Source organism: Rhinoderma darwinii, chromosome 5 (assembly GCF_050947455.1).
Source record: "Rhinoderma darwinii isolate aRhiDar2 chromosome 5, aRhiDar2.hap1, whole genome shotgun sequence".
NCBI classification, from domain to species: domain Eukaryota; kingdom Metazoa; phylum Chordata; class Amphibia; order Anura; family Rhinodermatidae; genus Rhinoderma; species Rhinoderma darwinii.
Genome location: NC_134691.1, coordinates 158,876,441 through 158,895,812, shown reverse-complemented (window position 1 = coordinate 158,895,812; position 19,372 = coordinate 158,876,441). Strand labels below are relative to the sequence as shown.

At 40.6% G+C, this 19,372-nt stretch overlaps 1 protein-coding gene across 1 annotated transcript in view; it reads right to left on the bottom strand.

Annotated features, from left to right (window-relative positions):
* Positions 1–5,476: 5,476 nt before the first annotated feature.
* The window catches only part of SLC22A23 (solute carrier family 22 member 23), a 139,302-nt gene continuing 125,406 nt past the window's right edge, over positions 5,477–19,372 (bottom strand). Inside the window, exons 7-10 of the mRNA XM_075826678.1 lie at positions 17,290–17,522; positions 15,101–15,133; positions 14,824–14,947; positions 5,477–8,477 (exon numbers count right to left, since the gene is read on the bottom strand). Of these exons, the coding sequence (XP_075682793.1) occupies positions 8,120–8,477; positions 14,824–14,947; positions 15,101–15,133; positions 17,290–17,522 (748 nt within the window). The 3' untranslated portion in view covers positions 5,477–8,119. The remainder of the gene's footprint in view (positions 8,478–14,823; positions 14,948–15,100; positions 15,134–17,289; positions 17,523–19,372) is intronic.

Sequence of the window (19,372 nt, the reverse complement as noted above, 5' to 3'; positions counted from 1 at the left end):
GGTCATAACTTGGCCAAAAATGCTCGTTTTAAAAAAAAACAAACGTTACTGTAATCTACATTGCAGCGCCTATCTGCTGCAATAGGAGATAGGGGTTTGAAAATCTGGTGACAGAGCCTCTTTAAACAAACCTTTTGTTTCTTTTTCATATTAGCGATTTTTGCAGGGGCATCACAGCTTTTCCGCTGCAAAAATCGCAACATTTGCGATTTGTTGCTTTAACCTCCCCATTGAATTGAGTGGTAAAAAACCGTAACAATAGTGCAACGATTCCGCAGCATAAATTGACATTATGAACGTTTTCTCAGTGGATTTTTCTGCAGAGTGTGAATGGGACTTGTTAAAGTCTCATCCACTGTGCGTCTAATGTAAATGCTGCAGATTTTCGCTATGTTTACTCTGTGGAAACCCAGCCTTAGAAATATGATTTACATAAGCCACATGGACAATAGGGACCTTTGAACAGGAGGGGACACCTTGACTTCCATGCGAGAGTTTTCTAGGTATGCTCTGTGACCTGTGCAGAGGTCATAATGCATGGCGGGAGCTAGGTCCATCATCTTTTGTGAATGGTGTGATGCTGTATCATCTTTGTATAATGGTAGCCATATAATGTATCTTGGCTAGACTGGCCAGCTATCTAATGAGTGTGGCGGTGTCCCAACTTTCCCATGACGGCAGATGTTGGATTCCCACACGACCAAATCCTTTTGTTTGCAAGGAGATAAGCTGCTGCCAGGAGTCTGGCAGCAGCTTTACTTCTCCCTATTGAGTACACATGCTCGAGCGTTCAGCCGACATCGATCTGAAATGTATGGCCAGCTTTAGGGTTCCCTTTCATCGCAATCCTGCCTGTGATGATGAGATGACGGCCAAGAAGTGCTCTCTATGGAACAGGAATTTTCACTCTGTTGTAAGGCACAGTGGCCAGAGTAAAAAGAACAATTCGTACACCTTGCTTGACTCGTTTATATAATGGTTATGTCAGGCCACCAAATTCCTGCTTCCTCCAATGTTGCATACATAAAGGTTCTACCAAAACCAGGAAAAGATCCTGACTTAGCCTCCTCTTGTCGCCCAATTTCGTTAATCAACTCCGATTTAAAGTTGATTTCTAAAATTATGGCAGATAGACTAGCTACTATACTCACTCGATTAATCTCTCCTACTCAAGTGGGTTTTGTGAAAGGCCGCTCAGCGGTGTCTAACATTCGTAAAATACTTACTGTCTTGGATGATATTAAAGTCAATCCTTCTGCACACTCAACCCCAGCTATCCTCATTATTGATGCTGAAAAAGCCTTTGATATGGTTAGTTGGGATTGGCTGGGTAGAACATTGGATTCTATGAGCATAGTGGGGCCTTTCCGTTCCTTTATTCGTGTCCTTTACGCAACGCCATCCGCAAAAATATATACTCCCGGTTTTCTCTCCTCATCAATCCCATTGTCCAGAGGGACACGACAGGGCTGTCCGCTTTCGCCACTCTTTAATCTTGCTTTAGAACCCTTTATCCGCACATTGGAGGCTGCCGATAACATTAAAGGTATCAAAGTTGGAACCGAAGTGCTTAAGGCATCTTTCGTTGCTGACGATGTCTTGGTGTTCTTATCTGATCCTCTCCATGATCTCTCTCATATATTCGATCTTTTAAAAGATTTTGAATGCCACTCAGGTTTCAAAGTTAATGTCACAAAATGCAAACTGTTAGACTTGTTCAGCAAAGGTATTAGGCCCTCTCTCTCTGCATTGAATATTCCGGTGACTATAGTTAAGTCATCTATTAAGTATCTAGGCATACATATTGGCCGCTCTCCCGATACATTGTACACTCTCAACTACCCACCAATTATGAATAAAATTACTCAGGACCTACAGCGCTGGCAACACTTACCCCTTTCCTTTATAGGACGATGTCATCTTCTGAAAATGGTTAGCTTCCCAAGATTACTCTACCCAATGCAGACGATTCCTCGCCTTCTAAAACACACTGACATCATGAAGATGAACTCACTGTTCTCCTCTTACATTTGGAACAAAAAACGACCTAGAATTGCCCTTAAAGGAACAGTGTCACCCAAAAAATTTTTTTTATATCAGTTTGATTTTAGTGTTTTATTAAAAACTTTTATATTTGTGTGTTTGTTTTTTACTTTTTTTTATTTTTTTACTTTTTCTTCCCTATGGGGGCTGCCATTTTTTTTTCCATTTCTGTATGTGTCGATTAACGACACATACAGACATGGAATACGGCAGCTACAGTCCCATAGTGAATGCGAACGGGGCCCGTTCCATCCACTATGGTGTACGCCGTCTGTGTGGGAACGGCGCATGCGCCGCTCCCACACAGTCCAAGTTGAACTGTGCGCCGTCCGGCGCCATTTTCCTGTGGACCGGAAGTCGCGGCTGGACAGTAAGATTACTACTTCCGGTCGCGGCTTCCGGACTTGTGCACTTGGAGCAGCGGCAGCAGACGGACCGGAGGGAGCGGCGGCGGCAGGAGCAGGTAAGTTATTTCTATGTATGTTCGTGTTTCAGTGTGGGTTTACTACTGTATGTAAACCTACTACACTGTGTGTTCGCTCAAAAAATGGCGACACACAGTGTAGGAGGTTTGACCGTTCAATCCCCTCGTTTCTCCCGGCACTAGCCAGGATAAAGGAGGGGGGGATTCTGAGCTCACTAGAGCGAGTGAGTTTTTTCCAATTTTGCAGCATAAAGCAATGTGGTTGATTTACCACATGCAATGCTGCAATTTTGGGAATTGCTCCATCTAGTGACCAGCACTGGGAAATATTATAAATTAGAATCTAATGTATAATATTTCCTGACTCGTGAAAAAAATTAGAACAATGTTTAATCACCTACACACTAATTGTTTAACTAAAAAAAGAAAATAAATTTTTTGCTAGCAACACATTCCCTTTAAGAAGCTCATGGTACCGAAGGACGTAGGGGGGGAGTTAATATTCCTGACCTTCGCAGCTACAATTTAGCATGCCTAGCACGCCATGGCCTTGATTGGTTGCAAGGTTCAAATTTCTACTCTAATTACACTCTAGAGGCGGGGGTGGTGGCTCCACTACATCTGTCCTCTTTATTACACACATCATTTAGGAACATTGTACCAGCAATTAGACATCGTCTCCTGCTTCGAGATACCATTATGGCTTGGAAGTCCATTAGATCTCTACTAGGTCTTCCTCAACACATCTCTAAACATATGAGTTTATGGGGTCATCCAGAGTTTCCACAAGGGAGGGAGAACCATCATTTTTGTGAACTACATTTGTTGGGGATATCTAGATTGAGACATTTGTTACATTTCACTGAGTCGCTATATGACTTTCCAAGAACTGCAAATTTCAAAGAACATCTCCTCACGCCACCACTTAGCTTACTGCCAACTAATGTATTTTCTGAAGGCGAGGATACATGATATTGCTCCGGAATGCTCTGGGAATCTCTTGGATACGGTAATCCTGGATCCACCTTCCTTGTCCTTTCTTTACCGTAAACTGAGAGAACTTACCAAAGCCACCTCTTCCACAATGTTTAAGGCGTGGAATAGGGTGATACCTTCTCTAGATCTTACGCAGCAACTACTAGGGGGGTGGGCTCGGGTGCATAAAGCAGTCATTTGTGAACAATGGCGAGAAACGCACTTTAAATTTCTTCATAGGGCTATTTGGACATCCCCCCCCCCCCCCCATCCTAATTTCCCGGATAGACTGGTGGCTTGTCCAAGATGCCATTCTCCCAAGACAAATCTGTTCCATGGGCTATGGTCTTGTCCTAAATTATTTCTGTATTGGAAGGAGATAGTAGAGGTTAATAAGAGATACATGGGGGATATCTCTTGAAATGCTGCCTCTTCTATTTCATGTATTTCCTTTACTCCCGAGCACTCCGGACGCTTTACATGCCTTCCTTCTGGTGGCCAAAAGATACCTACTCGCCCTTTGGCTTAAACCGCAGATACCATCAATTAATGAAGTTATATCCCAAATGAAAAAAAAGTGTATTTCTATGGATAGATTGGAAACTATGCGTACTGAAGAATCTTGTTCCTCGAAGTTTTTCAAAAAATGGAAGACTTTTATATGTAAGCATTTCCAGCCCACTGATGGTGCCTTTTTATTCTACTTCTTGATACTCGACGAGGGCAGTGGCAGGGACGTTGGGAGTTCTGAAGGAGTAAGTTGAGTCGCATTTGTAGGTAGTAATATTATGGGGATGCCTTGAGTCTACGATACTCACCTGTACTTGTGATTATCTCTTTTTTTTTTTCTCTATGTAACCCTGAAATTGCATTATCTGGATGTCATAGGGTAGGGGGGGGGGTTGTTAAATTTTGCTACACTTTAACTCTTAAATTTGATGCAACGCACCGGCTAATCCAGCCAATGGACTCATAACATCTTCTTCTGTATGATATGAGATTTTATACTGGCATCTATGATTGTTTAATTTTACTGACGCATGTATTGCTTCACTTATGTTTCCTTTTATTTTAAAAACCAATAAAATGATGTTTTTAAAAAAAAAAAAGAAAAAAAGAACAATTCGTGGCATTTAAACCGTGGCGTGAGAACCCAGCCTTGGGGTATACGCTGTTTAGCCTTAACATTAAAACCACTGACAGATCAAGTGAATAACATTGATTATTTTGTTACAATGGCTCCTGTCACAGGTAAAATAATTTAGGCAGCATGTGAACAGTCTGTTCTTAAAGTTGGTGTTCAAAGCAGGAAAAATTGGCAAATGTGAGCAACTTTGACAAGGGCCAAATTGTAATGACTAGATAACTGGGTCAGTGCATCTCCAAAACAGCAGGCCTTGTGGGGTGTTCATGGTATGCAGTGATTAGTACCTACCAAAAGGGGTCTGAGTAAAGACAACCGGTGAACTGGCAACAGGGTCATGGGTGCCTGAGGCTCATTGATGCACGTCGGGAGAGAAGGCCAGCTCATCTGGTCCAACCCTACAGAAGAGCTACCGTAGCACAAATTGCTGAAAAAGTTAATTCAGGAACCTGATGAGTTCAAGTTGTTGACTTATTTTCCAAATTCCCCAGATCTGAATCCGATCGATCGACTGTGGGATGTGCTGGGGAAAAAGAAGTCTGATCCATTGAGGCCTCACCTCGAAACTTACAGGACTTGAAGGATCTGCTGCTAACGTCTTGGTGCCATATCCCACAGGACACATTCAGAAGCCTCGTGGAGTCCATGCCTCAATGGGTCAGAGCTGTTTTAGGAGCACAGGGGGGATCTAAACAATATTAGGCAGGTGGATTTAATGTTCTGGCTGAATGGTATATTCACACAGCAGATCTGTTACAGTCATTCTGTGACTGTCCCATTCATGCTGAAGAACCCACCCCATTCAGCTGTATGGAATGAACTATATGCCCTAATACTTCTTGTGAAATTATTGCATTACTCATAAAACACAGACACAAATAAGCGCTGCCTTCTTTTTACGGTTTTATTTCTGTACACATACAGTACAAATAGTTTTTGCGCAGATACAACCAGGTGACATGCACACATTTAGTTTTTAAGACATGTTTCAGTACGCAATTTGAAAGCTTGTGCTATGGATGTGTACCACCAAACTACTCCTGAAGATGAAAGAAGACCAGTACAGTATGTACGAAAAGTAAACCCAGACCAAAAACACTGTTGTCCTTATTTCGTACAGAAAACATAAAAAAGACAATTTTCACAAATGCCTGTGAGGGAAAAATGCTAATCGTATAGAAACAAATTTGATGTAACACTACCCAAAATAGTTCTAGCTAAACTGTATTTTACAATTCATATTGAACACATGATCCTTTAAAAGCAGGTTTTGGGATAAATCCATACAATCATAACCAATCAGCCACATCTTCCTTTATAGACGGGCATTCCAATTCTATACATTACCTCATCATTAATAATATCGATGGCCAGCTGTCACAATAGTGTTAAAAAGAGACATAAAATATTAGTTTGGTATGAGTGACCTGTATAACCTATTGCTCTGGCGCTTAAAATAATGGTGAGGACACCAGGATTAGCATTAGTGGTTTGAGTCTACAGTACTATGTCAACAATTCATGGATGGTTGCTTCAAGATTACTGTACAAAGACACAAATTTATTACTTTTATAAAGAAACAGAAATGTGAGGGATCGGCGTTAAACACCTGGAATAAAATAGGCTAAATTTCCTCCAAAAACACTCACGATACACTTCAGAACACAGTTTTTTTTTTTTTATAAGGTGCATCATATCCCCATCCGTTTTAGAGGGGATGCAGTGCGCGTTAAGTCATCCCGACGGTAAAGTGATCAACACAGTTCATTTAATGGCACTTCTTCCGATTTGGTGACCCGTGAATTTGGCTCCACAACATTTAGCAACATTTATTAAAATACCAACATTGAATTTGCATCTGTACAAACCCCAAATTCCCTCCCTCCAAATCACAAAACTAGATCGGCCACAGTAATTGTTTTTTTCTTTCTTCTTTTCATATGATGCATCTAATACCCCCGACAGCAACAGTACAGTTCACATTATGGTTAACAGTATTCAACTAGAAAGCACTAATGTAACAGTTACAATGACTACACTTCCATCAGCAGGCCATGTGGCTTGATACCCTTGTGAAGACCGATCTCCAATCATGGTGTCAGAAGAGTTAACCTTTGTAGCCCCGGGTCATTCGTTACTAGAACTTACAGGATGGAACCGCTGCTGCCGTTGGATTGATTTAATGTTGAGCATCCGATATATAAATAAGATCTGCACCAATCTAGAGATTATATACTCTTCATGTGTACGGTCCTGTATATTCCCATCCTCAAACTAGTAACGATTTCTACGCATTCACACCCATCCTATAGTAAAAAGATTCCTTTTTGAACGGTTTTAGAAAGTCTTACTTCCTTGAGAACAAGCAACCGTTCCGGAAAATCATAAAAAGCCATTTAGCAAGGATATAAATCCTGACCAACCCTACAACCATCATACATTAGAATTTCTTGCTTTGAGATTAATCATGTAAAGCAAGGTGGTGTTAAACTTAATCCCAGTGTTACTTCTACTGACTGGACAAATGCTTTCTACAACGGTATTGCAAGGAATTTACAATCTCGTACTGATCCGCACAAGTGGTCTAACCTATAATCAGGATTGCTATACATCACGTAGCCATTAACTCTTTCGACTTAATGGGAAAAACTGTAGCCAACGTTCTATTCATACAGGAGGGAAAAGAATTCTGCAGAATTTGGCACATATTGACTTCACATATTTAAAAGCCTTTTCCCAAATGTCTTCAATGTAAGACGTAAAACCTGAGGAGTGACCGTAAGGTACGCTCAGTAATAGCTGCAAGTTCTAGAAAGATGGCGGCCAACAGGCTCTTTCAAGGTCGTGGTAATTCTTATTTCCCAACTGGACTGTATTGCTCAAGTATTCTAGAGAAAAAAAAGAAACGTATTTGAACTTGGAGTCCATTAGCTCAGTCTTCCCTTTCACGTTTACTTAGACATACAAGAATTAGTGTCCGACTGATGAGCAGAAAACTCCCACCACTGTTGCATTGACAGGTTCTTCTTCCATTGCCTCTGAATGTTTCTCCCCAGGAACCAGCGTTTTGATACTATTTCTCTTGCCTTTTTACTTTATTTTAAATGTTAGCTGGGCAGCTGTAAATGGAATGAATGGGTAAGGGAACAGAGAATGAGAATTCCTCAATAAAATTCATAGTAATCAGTCCTTCATGTTGTGTTCTTGTCTGTGGAAATTTGTATTTCCTTGTTTGTGTATAGAGTACCCTAAAATTGACCGACTGGAAAGGATGTAACCGATATGTCGGTGAAAACCGATGTTAGGATCAATTAATCCCAGATCAAGACCAAATCAATTCTTGATATCCTGGAGTGTTAGGGGCTGAATTTCCTTCTGGTGTTTTCCATTAGGTTGGAGGGGCCTAAGCAGACTTAGCAGCTGTGTGGGAGGATGCCCCAATACTAGAAAATCCTATGGTTGGTCTTTAAGACCTGTGCAAAGGGGAAACAAATAATAAATACATGAGATGTTTCTCCATGGCAGTGATCCGGCTATGTTGATTTTATACCATTGACTGTGGTGTTTTCAGATACCCCATCCCCCATGGCTACAGAATCATGAAGACCGGAGTAGTCCTTGAGTTCAGAGTTTGTTAACAAGAGTGGTTGCTCTCCTTTCTTGTGAGGTAGGAGAGGCTGGCGGGTATAATGCTCTCCATGAGGGATGTTTTCCGGGAGGCTTTGGTTCTTACTTTCAGGCAGAAGAAGAATGCAAATGATACAAATCAAAGTACAACAGGCAAAGATGACATGATGGAGGAAATACCCCTTCTGATTGTGAAGCTCCATGATGGGGGCTGTTAACATGCCAAAACCAGCACTGGCTAAGACCAATCCCAGGCCTCCACCCCTAAAAGATATTAAAAAAATACAATACGCTTTTTAAATATGCACACAAGTGAAAACACGTCATAAAACAAATAGTACTTCTCAAAGACATGGTATATGCGACATAATGAACAGTATGTGTAGATATTTTATATATTATAAACCGACAAACCGTGATACATGCAAAAAGGCACAAGGGAAGTGACACAGTGGTTAGAACTGTTGCCTTGCAGGACTGGGGTCCTGGATTCAACATCTGCAATGTGTTTGGAGCGTGGGAGGAAACCACCCACACACAGACATACTTCTACACAATTTTATGAAGTCTATTACCCTATATGTGTGTGTGTTTGAAAAAAAAAAACATTTAGATTGTGGACCCCAATAGGTGCAGGCACTGATTGAGGACAATCTCTACAGTGCTGTGGAATATGTTGGTCCTATATAAGCAACGTCACATAAAATAAATAAAGAGGTACAAGATGCTCATTCTGTTCTGTAGACCAAAGAGGAAGCTGGTTGAAACCAAAACCAGGAAAAATATCCGTTTTCCCTGAAATCTGTGGCGGTTGTCTTAGGTGAGCGTAAACCTAAACCGATCATACAAAAAACATAGGGTAAAACCTGGGATAATCTCTTATTATTTATTTTGTTACCACTAGAGGGCAGGCACTTACAATGAAGAAAAACAATAAGGAAAAGAACACCTACTGGTTTAATTTAAAAGCGATGAAAGCCTTTGCAGGGGATTTGGAGCTCTGTATCAGAAAAACAAAGCTGCAACCACTACAAAGATATATTGAGAAATGGCCTGAGATTTACTTTAAAGCAAAACACTGCCCCCTTCATGTCAAAACTTTGTGAAAGTTTAGAAAGTAGGTGAACTATTGGAGTTTTTCTATTATTCACAAAATAACTTCTCCTGGCATAGGTTAGCACAATGGAAACTCATATGTACGTCAGATTATAATTTTTTTCTAGGAATGTTATAGCACGCGCGCACGCACGCACACACACACGTATTGGTCAGAGGTATGGGCCAAATGTGGAGTGAACAATACGCAGTCAGAATAGCATTGGCTACTTCAAAAAAGGGGCTGATCAGCTTTTGAAGGGCTATTAGAGGGGGGTCCCTGAAACACGAAATGCCGTTTTCGGCTCTAGAGAGCCACAGGCATCCTTTGATAACCATACATGTCCAATGATATAAGGTCACCCTGTAACTTTGAGGGCACTTCTGAAACAAACTGATAACAAGAGGTCTAACTGCTGGGGAAAACAAGATCAACTGAACAAGCATTAAAGGAACTGAATGTAAAGTCAGCAGCTAATATAGGTAAATGTTATAGAGAGAGCTGCCAATATCATTCACACGCATGTATGTAAAATGTCTATAGAGCTTTTCACAGCTGGGGTAGTACGATATAAATGGTGGGCATCAGGAGTGATTTTTCTGGACTTTCTATCACTAATCCCACTGAAAAAAGCCTGTTCCGAACATAAAATGGCTGTTCCCAGGCAACAAAGGGTAAGATTCAATTGCCTCACAGATGAGGAAGGCTGAAAGTTTAGAGTCCCTTTAAAATACATATGTCAAGCCACCCAAAATATCGCTGTGACCAGATAAGTTATTTCCTTATTTTTCTACATTATTTCTGCGAAGGGGTTACAAGAAAAGACCAGATATCCTTATTCTCAAGTGCCGCGGTTAATTAACTTCAGAGACTAATACGTTCCCTCGGTGGGAATATTTACCAGACAAAAGGAATCATTCAGGGAGTTTCAGAACTAGACAGGATCTTCTAGTGTGATGCAACAACAGTCAGATTATGTGACATTTATCATTAAAGGGAACCGATCACATTGGAAATGCAGTCTGATCTGCAGGCAGCGTGTCATGGAGCAGAAAGAGCCGAGTAGATTGATCTATATTTTGTGGGAAAACAGTCAATGTAACTTTTTTTTTTTTTTTAAATTGATCTAAGCATTTGCTTGTTCAGGACTTAGGAGTCCAGTAGGCGGTACTACTTCGTGATTGACCGCTATCTCGATCTCTGCATTCCCACAAAATAGATCTCAATCTACCCTGCTCTTTCTGCTCTAAAACATGACTGCAGACTGGTCTGTGACCGTTTCCCTTTAAGAAAACATTCCCCTCTCAATGCAATTAATGCATATTAAGTAGATAGTCTCAAACAGAGCACAATCTCACCCTGACAATTCTACTCAAATTTCTATGAACCTATGGAATTAAAGAAAATTTGGTAAAAGGGGCGTCGTTTGTGAATATTGGGTGACAGGCCTGAATTCTTTTTTGTACACACACACATATATATATATATATATATATATATATTTATTTTATATTAGACCTGGTTTTACTTACTCGTGTAAGGGTCTGATTACATCAGCGTCAGGCTTCTGTTCATAGACTATGCTATTGTTTCCGGAAAAAAAACGAAACTTTAGGGAACGGAAGCCAACTGCAACGAAAGCATTACCATTTAAATCAATGGTAATGCAAACGGAAGATATGGTTTCTGTCCAGCTTTCCATTCATCGGTTCCTCCAACGGAAAGGTCGAACAGAACCGATGAACAGAAGTCCAACGCTGATGTGAACACAGCCTAAGGCTTTCTATTGACAATAATTGTTAATATATGCAGTGCCAACGTATTACAAAGTCTTATACAGAGAATGTATTTATCCACTTTGGCTCTGTACCCAATGAAAATGACAATTTCATCTAGTCTGCCAGCTATGTGTCATAGGTGCACAAGATTTTCTGGTCTGAGGGCCACATTTGTCAAGTTGCACATATAGTGCTCTAATAAATTATATATATTTTTGAATTTACATAAATAAATGAAAAAAATGCTCAATGGGGCCCGATAGTAATAAATAAATTATTACTTATATAGCGCCAACATATTCCGCAGCGCTGTACAGAGGTCCACACTTACTGTCCCCATTGGGGCTCACAATCTAAATTCCCTATCGGTATGTTTTTGGGGTGTGGGAGGAAGAAAAATCATGCAAACACAGGGAGAACATACAAACTCCATGCAGACGTTGTTGGATTTGGACCTAGGATTTGAACCCAGGACCCCAGAGCTGCTAACCACTGAGCCACCGTGCTGCCGAATTGAGACAGCACCATGTAGAGCTCAAAACAGATGAGGAGCCAATAGAAGGATGGCCTAATCCTCCATATAAATGCCACACTAAGAAGATAAAGACCTCAGAATTACTGTATGTGGTGTGGTTATGAGCAGCTCAGTTTTAGCAAAATTTATGAAATGTGACTTTCTACAAAAGCCCCAAAAATATTTGCATCTACACACCACCGGGCAGGCTAGCATAAAATGTAAGCCCAAAAAAAACACAAAAAAGCACCAGACCGTTTTCAATATAAAATATGAGAAGTTTGACTAATTGCGTACAACAGTAGATAACTTTGTTGCAAAATAAATGAAAAAAGAAATATCACGCAAAAGAAAAATTTAGGCTAAATATTGGCAATCATGCGTTCGGACTTTCCCTCCTGCCTAAGTCCGCACAGAGTGGCATTGTAGACAGCATGTGGAGCATTAAAGCTAACTTTCATGGGGAGCCGGCTAACCTGGCAGTAGATTCTTAATCCAGAGTACCCAAAAAATAAATAAATAAAATTAAAAATGGGAAATTTGACAGCAGTGCCACAAGGTATTCATGCAAACTACTGTGCCACTCATTAGAACACATAGATAGGTTTAAAATAACACATCTGGAAACCGAATACCGCTAGCAGATGCCACCTATAAGGCTGTGTTCACACGTTCAGTATTTGTCTACAAAGAATTTGTGGCCTTAAACCCCCCCCCCCCCCCCCCCGGCTAAAATTTCAGATGCGGATCCACTAGCACATCCGCAGGAGGCAGGAGGATTAGCCCTCATTCAATATGGCTAATCTGCAGCTTTTCCTACAACGTGGATGAAATGCCACACTGATTTATTCCTAAACACGTGAATACGGCATAAAGTTCACTTGCATTGAATGCAGGATATTAGCGGATACGATGAGGATTTAGGAGCGGTATACAAGTCTCACTCCTTCTCAAATCCTGAATGTGTGAACATAACCATAAGGTAATAGCTGGTCAGTATCAAGTCAGTTTTGTAGATTTAAGAACTGAAAAGACAAATGTCTAGTAATGTTCACACATGAAACTAAAAACTGTTCCATTTTCTGAATTGGATTTTTATTTTATGTTTTTTTTTAGAACTGTATGCCCATAGAATAGTATAACATAGCTCTAATGCCCCAAGTGCTTTGCAGACTACAGTCAGCTGGCTCCCAAAATCATTTGTTGCAGTCAATGGGATCTGTCATGTGCAGGTAATCCAGAGTTATTGGGATCGTGCCCTACAGCTTGCCTGGCGACAACTGCTTCTCCTGCCTTGTTTTCCATGAACACTTACAGCAACTGCTTCTCCTGCCTTGTTTTCCATGAACACTGACAGCAACTGCTTCTCCTGCCTTGTTTTCCATGAACACTGACAGCAACTGCTTCTCCTGCCTTGTTTTCCATGAACACTGACAGCAACTGCTTCTCCTGCCTTGTTTTCCATGAACACTTTCAGCAAATCATTAATCAGAATCCTAGTAAACAAGGTTGTCTTCAGTGATTTTCCACGCTCCGCAGTGAATTTGTAGGTTGCATTCTCAGCATGTAATAGAATGATAACACCCAATACAGAGAGTAATCTGTCTCTTCTGTTTAGCTAGAAACGAGGTGATCAATTTTGGAGTAAGTGAGCCGTAACCATTCCTACACCTGGGTGCGAGTTCCTTACTTGTGGCTTCCTCCCATATGATTCAGAACCAGGGTCCACATACCAGAACAACTTCTCACAGTTTTGCAATGTGCAATAATATTAACCTCTCTTATCTATCCTTCCACAATGACTGCAGTGAAATAGATCTGGATGACTGACCCGCAGCTGTGAATGTGTGCAGCAGTTAAACCAGGCCAATGAACTCCAGTGAGCTCACACCAACAATACGCTAGCAGAAATCGCCTGCTATACTGCAGCTGTAACAGTGTATAGAAACAAGATCTCCAGTAAATAGAAGTCCACGAGTCGTCCTCTTCTGTCAAATTCTTCCCAGACATGTATTAGGCCCTCAGCACACCTTTGACATATACGCCGTGAAAAGCTCCTGACCTATACGTTAAACGCAGGCTGTGACGGATGCTCTAACAGATGTATCCACCACCAAAGACTATAGTGGTGTCCGTTAAACGGATACGTTGTGAACAGGGGTCATGCATACAATTATAGACTATGGCTGACATGCTACGATAAGGTATCAGTTTAACGTATCTGTTACTCAGACTATAATGGTATTTGTTTAATGTATATGTCATGAAAAGTTATTAAAAAGCCCATGACTTAAATGTTAAGAGGATAACGGTGACATATGCTATACAGTGGCATATGTCACGCTTAGGCTCCCATGGGAGAAAAAAAACAAAAACCTAGAGCGTGCGGTACACAGTATGTTTTTACAGGATCCTGTTCTATTGAATGGCGTAGTCTACTAGTGCAGTCTACGAGAGCTGGGTATAAATCCAGATAGCAATAGTATAGGCTCTCATGTCAGGAGTTTATGATTTTGGAAATTCGCTCTTATGGTGTCTAAAGAAGAGTGAGGAGCTCTTTTTTCAAAAGCTTATTTGTTACTGCCAGATAGATAAAATACTGAATTATCTATCTATCTATCTATCTATCTATCTAGGAATATATTGTATATGTTATATACATCAAAAGGATTCTCCGAGCTTGAAGCTTCCAGAATAAGGGTATGTTCACACGCTTAACCAAAAAAGTCTGAAAATGCGGAGCTGTTTTCAGAGAAAACAGCCTCTGATTTTCAGGCGTTTTTGAAGCTGAAAATGAAGCTTCTTTTAATTTGGAGCTTCTTTTGAGGCGTTTTTCATAGCGTTTAATGGAAAATCGCCTCCAAAATAATGCCTCAAGAAGTGACATGCTACTTCTTTTTACTGAGTGTCTTTTTTATGCTCCATTTTTTAAAACAGAGGCGTAAAAATACACCCCGTATGAACTAAATGCTGTTTTTTCCATTGATTTCAATGGGCAGGTGTTTGTAGGCGTTCAGCTTCCGTTTTTTCAGGCGTTTTCCGAGGCGTAAACACTGTGTGTGAACATACCCTAAGAGTTATGCACCAAGCAGGAGTAAATCCTCCCCAACGTTTCCCACATTGGTAATCCTTAGAGAACGCATTGTTGAACTACCCATATAAAAAAAGACGTGGTGACAAGAGAGATAGAGGCATACAGTAGTTTAGACATATGAAATATACCTGATCACAGTGGGGGTGATTTCAGCGCAGAAAAACACACTTAAACTTCCAACTGCATGAGAGGAGAACATCCCGATGATTGAGAAGACTACAGAGAATTTATTTTTCACAGTTTCGCTCATACCTTAAATGATAAAAAACCCAACAACATAATTAACATATTCACAGAGATTAAACATTTCCGAACATGTACTTATAAGCAAGAGTTACAAATTCTGTCAACATATCCTAAATGTGATATTCTACATAATGTATAAATGTAAATAGGAGATCATACCTGTGTCAGGGCGCTCTGTGTATTTTCCAATCACTTGTCACAATCAACAAAGGATGGAAGAAAAATAAAAAAAGGGAAAAAAAAAATCGAGTCATTTAAAATTTTATTACAATTCTGAAATCACCTTCAAATAGTCATTTTACAGAAAGTGTAAAAGGGGAGACATTTACAATGCACCGAAGACATTAAATGCGTTCTGCCTCTACGCCCCCTCTCTCTCTCTCTCTAAGCCCCCCTCTCTCTCACTCTCCCTACGCGCCCCACTCTCCCTCTCTCTCTCTCTCTACGCCCCCCAACTATCTATATACACTTGCAAGAAAAAGTAAGTGAACCCTTTGGAGTTACCAGAATTTCCACATTGATTTCTAATAAAACGTGGGCTGATTGTGTTTGTCTATAATTGTGACCTATATAACAATCTAACTAAACTAATAACACACAAACAGATGTTGACACTGTTCATGTCTTTTATTGAGCACATTTACTAACCGATACCGCAGAGAATAAGTATGTGGACCTCTCCGGTAATGACTTCTCCATGAGCTAATTTGCAAAAGGTGTTTCAATTAAGGAGATGAGATTGGAAGTGTGGGTTTCACAGGTACTTTGTCAATTAAATAAAGGCGCACAAGGCCTGGTTATTGACAAATCTGGTTTGAAATACATTTAAGGCGACATGTTATAGATATGAAAAAAAGAGTGAACCAAAATCCAGCACTGGGTGAAAGTAAAAAGGAACTCCTGTTCCAATTTTATTAGTATAACAATTAAAAAGAACTAAATAGGATAGTTCTGCAATGTGACTGAGTACAGGGATGAGTGATGGGTAGAGGAACAAAGTTTTCCTTGTTGGAATGTGCCTACGCGTTTCTGACACGTCTCGTGTCCTTATTCATGGCATAACATCCGAAATGTTAATCTCTCGTTTCAGGAGAATTGTGCATTTATGGCAATTACATATTTTAGAGGTTATAGCCTAATCTAGTGGGTAAAGTTATTACAATGGACATAAAGGTTATGCTAGAAGTACTTCATATTAATAGAAATTTAAAGGGAACCTGTTAGCACAGTACGTTTTACTCTAAAGTAACGCAGCATTTTAGAGAAATCGTAGTTTTAAAAAGCGCAGGGCTCGAGAAAAATTGTCCACTGGGCGGCTTCCCTGTGACGTCTCCATTCCTGGTTCAGCTTGAGGTCTCTCCCCATCACAGATAGGGAAAGACCGATCAAACAATCAGAACTGGGTAGGTATAAGGAAGAGAGGAGTCGCCCGCAGTTAGGGCAGCATAAATGTGCTGACAGAATCCATCTAAAAAGAATAATTTGCGAAAACATATGGATAATCCATAGGACTTGAAAGTGCTCGTCTCTTGACAGATGCACTTTAAATTGTAGACAGAAGTCATTATACGACTTCCAACTTCTCAATGAATTGGTGATTTAAAATCAGGGAATCTTCCTAGTTTTTGTCTAAATGCTCCGATCACATCTGCTTTATGGCTTCCATTCATACAGTTTTATGTAGTACAATAGATTTAAATGGTGCCCGACATAACTGGTCCTTTGGGTTTATCGAGGTTTCCATAGCTTTGTCAGCAAGAATAGCGCTTCCTGCCATCAAAAGTGACAAAGCCCCCAATGGAGGCTTGTAGTTCGATGTGAACAGATCATTTTTTTTTCAGGATCCCTTATAACAGCATGGAAACTAAGTGAAGAAGAGGACCACGACTGCCTGAATTGCCTCAATGTGAAAACCTGAAGTGGAATAGGGACCGGGTAAACAGCTGTTCACAATAATAGATTTGAAGTTAAAAGTAACAATCTGCAGTTTTACGGAGAACCGGACAGAAACATAACTTGAAGCTATGGGGCCCATTACCTAGAATGTGCTAGAATACTAATACTGGTGTTATTTTATATGGTAGAGGGGCCTATGGGCCCCCTCAGGCACCAGGGCCTGGGTGCGACTGCTACTGCTATACCCCCTATAGCTATGTCATGGGCCACAGATAAAAAAAATTGTGATATCACAAATGACATGTTCAGCTCTGCGACATCCGTATGCTTGGGCATCCTTGAGAAAAGAAATGGGTAAATTTGCAGAAACCATCTGAATTAGAAGATCACACACAAATATATATATAAAAAAAAAAAAGGATCTTCACAGAAACCCATTATTAACTACTTACAGTTCAGAAGACCAAGTTGAAGAAGTGATGCCAAAGCGGTTAGGATCATAAATAGAAGCAACCCTCCTCTTCTTCCCAAAAATCCAACAACAGGACACATAGCCAGACATGATGCTAATGTAATCCCGGCCATGGCAAAGTAGTTGGCATAGAAGTTGTGCATGATGCTCATATTGACTTCAGGGTCCATCAGACTTTTAGCAAAGCAGTGGTGTATCCCATACCCAGTCAACCTGAAAGTGGCACACAACAACACTTTCAGAGATCTGGTTGTAACTAGAGAAGCTCTTTTTTTTTAGAAAATGAACAGGACATACATGATTTATGAAGAGTTGGCGTAGCGTACTTTGGTAGGCTTATAACAAATAATTAGGACCATATGTTCTAACAACCATTTTTCTTGTATTTGACCCCCCTTGGATAAGAGGGATGCACTGTATGTCAGAGGTTAAGATGTTCTGCTGATTGGTGGTTGGACCTCTTTAAGAAGACTTTAACCCTTTAATGACCAGCCTATTTTAAACCTTAATGACCAAGCTATTTTTTATTTTTCCATCGTCGCATTCCAAGAGCTATGACTTTTTTAATATTTTACATCGACATAGCTGTATAAGGTCTTGTTTTTTGCGGGACAAGTTGTATTTTTTCATAGCACCATTTTGGGGTACATATAATTTTTTGATCAACTTTTAGTAACTTTTTTTGGGGGGGGGGGGGGAATACAAAAAACCCCACTGATTTCGCTACTCTTTTTTTGCGTCCTAAATCTTCGCCGTTTACCGTGTGGTATAAATAACACAATAACTTTATTCAGTGGGTTGTTTCGATTGCAACGATACCAAATTTGCATAGTATTTGTATGTTTTACTACTTTTACACAGTAAAAACGCTTTTTTTTCAAAATTATTTGTTTTTGTGTCTCCATATTTGAAGAGCAGTAACTTTTTTATTTTTCTGCCGATGCGGTTGTATGAGGGCTGTTTTTTTGTGGGACGACTTGTAGTTTTTATTGGTAACATTTTGGAGTAGATGCGACTTTTTGATCACTTTTTATCACATTTTTTTTAAGGCAGGATTCACAGAAAACAGCAATTTTTCCATTTTTTTAAATATTTTTTATGGCGTTCACCGTGCGGGTTAAATAATGTAATAAATTTATAGTCGGGGTCGTTACGGACGCGGCGATACCAAATGTGTGTAACTTTACTTTATTTTGTTTTTTTAATAGTAAAGCATTTTGTAAGGGGAAAAAGTGGGTTTTTCATTTTTTTTTTTATTAACTTCATGACATTTTTTTTTTTTTTTTACTAGTCCTACAAGGGGACTTTAATATGCGATCCTCCGATCGCTTTTATAATACACTGCAATACTTTTGTATTGCAGTGTATTACTTACTGCCTGTCAGGCATTCACTACAGGCAGACCTGGGGGCCTTTATTAGGCCCCCGGCTGCCATTGGAGACAGACTCTCGGGTGATCTTATCGCTGGGTGTCGGTGGGATAAGAGGGAGCTCCCTCCCTCTCTCCAACACAACTCAGATGCGGCGCTCGCTATGGAGTGCCACATCTGAGGGGTTAAACGCGTGGGATCGATACTAATATCGATCTCACCCGTTCGAGCAGGAATGCCCCCAGCCCTCAGCTACCTCTGGTACCTGAGAGCAGGGACATTTAACGGCTCCCTGCGCGGTTTATTTATTCTGATGCAGCACCGTGAAAAGGCGTATGTGTAGTGTGCGAGCGGGTGACCCTAGGAGCGATGGGAAAGGCGCAGGTCCACAAATTGGCAGATGGCTCGGCTCTCAGTGTGGATCACCATGGCCAGCAGGCCTCTCCTTTCTCTCAGCTAGTGATGAGGGGGTTTGCACCGGGTAAACGAGGATGGTAGTCTCTGAATATCCCCCGGGACCCTCCCTGTGTCGGCTCCTGTCCTGATGGTGTTTTGGGGTGTCCTTGGTGTTACGGGTGCAAAATAAGAGAGGAGGCTGAAGAGTGGCAGTATAACAGGCTTGCCCGCGGCACAATTTACTTAAGTTTTCCACATAAAATGGCAGTTGCAGTCTTCCATATGACATGGAGGCAC